Here is a 6,000-nt window from a genome sequence, read left to right as displayed (position 1 = left end):
TTTATGCATAATTGCTTCTTGTTTATTGACAAGCCAAACAAATACTCCAAAAGTGGTTATTCTGTCCATGAGCTTTGTGGTGAAAAAATTTCATAGGATCCATGCCATCACATGAAATCAGGGCCCATAAAACAATGGGGTTACAATAAATTTACCTTAGCAAAGAAAATGATCAAAGTGAACATTAAGAATGGGGTTACACTATATTTTACTTTTTCTTTTGGTAGGAATCAGGAACACAAAGCTTCTAATACTGTATTAAGGCAGTTTTGTATTTTGCTTGTAATATTTTCCTCTGAGAATGAGAAAAGTTGATTGAGTAGGTGGCTGATAAGAGTAATCTTAAAGCAGCAATATATAATACTAATCTCAACTCAAAATAAATTGCATTTCAAAAATGAGACTCTCCATAATGGTCTCTAAGACAAAGAAACAATGAAAAATAATAAAAACAAGATGTTTAAACTAGCTAGGACTCTCTCTCATAGCTAATGAATTCATTCCCGTTCCCTATGAAATTCCCCTTCAACAATCAATACCCGAATAAGTAAGAAAGATGAGGATTCAAGCAAAAACAAAAACCAGGAAACGACTTAAAGTTTAAGCAGCAGTGATGATTTTAGAGGATTCCCAGTCCACAGCTTTCTTCAGGAAGCTGTCCTCCTCCAGTACCATCTGGATAGGCAAGAACCCCAGTCCGTTCGCCATGGCCAGCATCATCTGTTTGGTCTCTGCCTTGAACTCTTCCAAGTCCACCGCTCCACTCGAATCATGATCAAACTGACCGAACAGAGAGCGGTAGACAAGAGCTAGCTCATCAGGATCTCTTTTGACGTCAACTCCGAAGTGGGTCTCCAAGATCCTCAGACTCTGAAGTTCCTTCACCATCTCTGCATATGACAGAAGACCATCACGGTCCGTGTCAAGACGAGAAAATCGGTCATGAACTGAGCCCTCGAAGGCTTCTTTGTCCTCCACAAAGTTGACAATGGTGGAACTATCCAACACTTCTACGCTCATTTTCGCACAAGAACAAAGAAGAGCAGAAGAAAATAAAATTTGATTGTCAAGACTTTTGAATCGGAAGGAAGTTGGGTTGGTGGTTATTTATAGATAAGTGGAGGAAACTGGGAATAGTCTTAGAAACATTTTCATATCTGATATTCAGGATCAGGAGGTGGGTGGCACTGGCATAAAGCAAACCGCCCATAATATTTCAGCCCATGGGCCTGGGTCTGGGTGGCATTCAAGTATGTTAAAGTAAACTAACGGTTAACGCGCCTTTTGCCTCAAAAACAACAAGACCCACAGCTTTTGACTGAGAGCCCATAGTCTCCAACGTCGAGGTCGAGGAGGTTTGTTTGATACAAATTGGAGTAGACCAGAAAACTGTTGGGTGCCCAGAATTTTGCAACAAGTTGTGGAGGAAATCAAAGAAAACCATGGGATCGGTTGTAGGCTCCCTATAACCAGATAGCTAGGGTTGATTGATGATTCCTGCTCTGGATTCAGTAGAAAAGAAAATCAGCATTGAATAGTGAATATACCCAAGACAAGAGAGAGAGAGGATCTAAATCCACCTCTAACACCAATGGAAACAAGGGGACCCATAGCTTTCAAGTTAACAATTCAGGAACATGGCAAAGATCCCTTGCATAAGCAGAAAAATCCTACGGTCATTGGGCACCATCGATCACCGCCCAAAAAGCCGCACTATGTCGATGAGTTCTGGCCTCTTGCACATCTTAGGTCTGTCCGTCTGTGGCTGGCACAAGGCCACGAAATCGTTTTAAAGGATTGATACGGTAAATGCGTATTAATTCTGCCACTGTCATGAGCTTGTTTCACGCTTCAGCTTCTAAACCCCAATAAAGGAGAGTTGTGTCAGGTCGACACATTAACATTTTGCCAAACCTTTATGAACATAGATCCTCAATTTTCGGGACGTCCATTCTTGATTTATGGGATACATCTCCCTGGTGAAAAAATACTACTACAGATTTTCTTATAACCAGATTTGCCTATATGTGTGGATGTAGGTAATTCTTATAAGGGTAAACTAAGAATGACCCCCATTGCGCTGGGGTCAGTGATAAATACCTTCTTGAACTCTTACTTTGCCACAAATATCCCACTGACAGTTAAAAGTTAGATGACGGAATGCATTAAATTATCAAAATACTCATTTAAACTTTTCCTAAACTGTTTGTTTTTCAGTGTAAATATGGACCAGTGCGAAATTCCATTCTTGGTCCGTATTTCCACAAGTTTGTTTTCGGTGTAAGTTTTATATCGAAAATCAGTATAAACCTCCCCCTCAGTTGATTTTAACATCGACTATCACACTTTAAAAAGTTCCAATAGTTCACACATTTTAAACACATCAGTGTTGAAATCAATCGATGTAATTTTACATTGATGACAGTTTACACCAAAAACAAATGTAGCCTTATTTTCTTTTTATTTTTTTGTCATTTTCTTTTAAACCCTAATTGACTAAAAATGACTCCATTTGTTTCAAATGAAAACAACTAAAATAACAAGAATCATTTCAATAACATAGAAAATATTTTTTTATATATTTTTTATTCTTTTTACTCACATGAATGTCTCTCTTCATCTTAAAACATAAAAATGATCACTCCTTTCTCCAATAATTCAAGAAAAACAAAATGAAACTGATGAGGGGTAATTTGGCAGGACCTAATAAGTAAAGGTCACGTAGACGCGATCTACCCGAAGAATGACAATTCAACAAGGGGAGCCTAGTCAACAGTTTTTAGATTTAGATGTTCGGCCACCTCAGCATAGAGTCACCTCAGCATAAAGTCACCTCGGCATAAAGGCAGCTTGGTGCATAAGCCAGTTCGAGGCTCAGGAACCATAGTGACACGTAATTGACTCCAGACGTTTCCTAGGAGACTCCGAATATCATGGGATCTCGTCGCATAACGGCAGGCCTTGTCCTCTCCCTGCCCGGATTGGGTGGTGACAATAAACTTCATTGACTGATATGTTACTCCCCGATTAAATTGGAAACAGATCTCATCCACTCAAGCAGCAGATCCCAAAACTGTTTCGTGAGACCCATGATAGCTCACCTATATAAGGGCATCAACCCCTCCAAGGTCCAGGTACACGCAATTACTTATATTTAAACTCTTAGCACTCAAACTTTAGCACGCAACCACTACAAGAATACTGACTTAAGCATCGGAGCGACCTCCCCGAGTCATCCACCCCGGTTCCTTCGATCCCTGTTTTGCAGTTTGATCCAGCTCACCAAATGAGTACATCCAGGCACTCATCCAACTAGGAGCTTCCAAATCACGCATCGTCAATTGGCGTCCTCTGTGGGAACGATCGAAAGGTCATTCCAATTCTACTTACAGTCTCAAACCCAGTTTCAACCTCAATGGCATCATCCAGCCACAACGGAAAGAGCTACATGAACATTACTGGCGGCAAGAGCAGTAGATAGTCGCTCCCCAAGGATCCTCGGTGACTATCGGCCAGTTCACCATTCCCCCGACCGCCTCCAGGGTTCCATCACTATCTATGCCACACACTACCCAACAAGTGAGTGTCTTGCTCCCCCAGGTGAACGCCAAGTTCTCAGAGCCTTCCGTGATTCCCCCTGGGGTCGTACACTCCCAGTTCAACGATCTCGTCCAGAGCGTTCAAACGATGAAGATCCATTAGTTCCAGCAATTTCAGTAGTACTATTTTTATCAACAATATTAGCAGCAGTTCCCACCACTGCAACCAAGCCAGCTGATAAAACATCATCAAGGGCAAGTCCAGAACTAGAATCAACACCATGCTCAATAGAATGTCCACCAGTCTCCCCTCTGTGGGGAGAGAACTTCATAGGTACTGGTCCCTCCCTCGGGATGGACCCCACCGCGGGGTACAGTAGGCGACCAACATACTCTCCCTGCTTCCTGAAGAGAGAGCTTGAGGGATAGGCCCAAACCCAGCCAACCCGATAGGCGCAGTCAACAAGTTTCTCATGAAGACCATTAGCTCGAGGCCAAAGGCGCAGGCTCGAGAAGAGACCCCTCGGTCCCACGCAATAGCCAACACCGAATATGTGACAAAGAAGAAGCGGCGAGGAGAATCCCTGAACCACCTCATCCTACTATTCGGAGTAAGAGAGAAGTATTTGACAATATAGAGGTCGGCAATACAAACGCCTTTCCACCAAAGAAGCAGCAGCGGCGACGCTGCAAGACTCACCGTTCATCAGCTAGGAATGATCCAACTGATCAAGGTCAAGAAAGAGAGGAGGTGAGCTCGGCAGCCACAATAACAACACATGCTCTTTTGAGCCGGCCTTCCCCCTATCACCCGAGCTCCCAGCGGCCCCAATGCTGAACAATTTCAAGTTACTGCCGCTAGACAAGTACAATGGGTCCTTTGATCCTAACGATCACGTGGAAGCATTCTAGTCCCAGATGCATCTCGTCAAGGCCGAATAGGCTTGTATGTGCGTGGCTTTCTCCACCACATTTAGAGGAGTAGTTCAGACCTGGTACAAAAACCTCATGCCGAGTTCCATCAGAAGCTGGAAACAATTTGCATATATGTTTACTGCCCACTTCATCACTAATAAGAAGTGTCTGAAGTCACAAGAGAGTCTTCTAAACATGGTGCAGAAAGAAGGAGAGTCAATTCGGAGCTACATCAAGTGCTTCAACGAGACATGCCTACAGATACCGGACCTTGACCCAGCAATACGTCTCACTGCAATGCACAAAGGAATCACCCACAAAGAGCTCAAGTGGCACATCATGGCCAACAAGCCAAAGAACATCACCGAGTTGCTCAAGTTGGTAAGGGAAAAGAGGAAGAGAGAGGAAGAAGGAACGAGCAACAAAAAAAGAAAAAAAAGCAAGTCCCCAAGCTCAAGGAGTAAGTCCCCATCATGAAGTTATAGGTTGGGTCGACGTTCCAGGACTCCACCGGTGGAGAGAACGAACTATACTCCCCTGAATGTGAAGCGAGGAGAGATCCTAATGGCCATCAAAGACTCCTCTATCGTCAAATGGCCGCCCAAGCTCCGTGGAGACCAAACGACCAGGAACCCAAACATCTATTGTCACTTTCATCTGGACCATGGTCACAACACGAAAAACGATAGAAACCTCTGCGATGAAATCGAAGAGCTAATCCGTCATGGGTACTCGAAGAAGTATATTTTGCGTGAAGAAAAGGAACAGGGGAACCAACAGGGAGATCGAAAAAAAGATGCCTCAGTGAGCAGTAGACAGAACGAGCAGCCACTTCACCCACTGCCGGAAGAAAGACTGTCTCGTGGGGTAATTAATATGATCACTGGAGGATCTATTGTAGCAGGGTGCACACTAGAAGCCGACAAAACATCAGTTCGAGAACTAAAGTATGAAGCAAAGAACCCACCCAAGCGACCTAGGATCGAAGAACCAATCTACTTTTCCGAGGATGATGCCCGTGGGATTCAATATCCTCATAATGACGCCCTAGTGGACTCAGGCAATTCAGCCAATATCCTCTTCAAAGGAACCTTTGACAAGTTGCAACTAAAGCAGAGCGATCTAAAACCAATAGATGCCCCACTAGTAGGGTTCAGCGGAGAGGAAGTCAGGCAATATAGGTTGCGTCACAGTACTAGTGGAGGCGAGTATGTGGCTGAATATTGTCCAGTTCGAGCACACATTCTTGGTGGTCACAACTCCATCTCCCTACAACGCAATCATAGGTTGGCCTATTACGCATGTTTTTTGCACAGTAGTGTCAACTTACTATTTCGCGATGAAGTTCCCAACGGATTACAAAGTGGGGGTAGTATGAGGCGACCAAATCGAGTCCCAGAAGTGTTATGTGGCTACCCTCAAAGGAAAGGAAAAATTGGTAGAAGACGTCGAACTGGAGCGACCAGCAGACTACAGTGAGGAGCGAGCTGCCTCGATGGAAGAGACGGTCCACATACCAGAGTCCGAGACCGAACCGACTAGAACT

General features: G+C 43.9%; 1 protein-coding gene across 1 annotated transcript; it reads right to left on the bottom strand.

Annotated features, from left to right (window-relative positions):
• Window positions 1-338: 338 nt before the first annotated feature.
• On the bottom strand, window positions 339-1,487 carry LOC148875175 (uncharacterized). The gene has a single exon (XM_088965660.1). It carries the CDS (start codon window positions 1,018-1,020, stop codon window positions 601-603), a length of 420 nt encoding a protein of 139 aa, XP_088821786.1. The 5' UTR covers window positions 1,021-1,487; the 3' UTR covers window positions 339-600.
• Window positions 1,488-6,000: the final 4,513 nt, after the last annotated feature.

The sequence above is a fragment of the Nelumbo lutea genome, chromosome 1 (assembly GCF_056320005.1).
Source record: "Nelumbo lutea isolate HS-2025 chromosome 1, American lotus-T2T, whole genome shotgun sequence".
Lineage (NCBI taxonomy): Eukaryota > Viridiplantae > Streptophyta > Magnoliopsida > Proteales > Nelumbonaceae > Nelumbo > Nelumbo lutea.
This window is presented reverse-complemented; position numbering and strand designations above follow the sequence as displayed.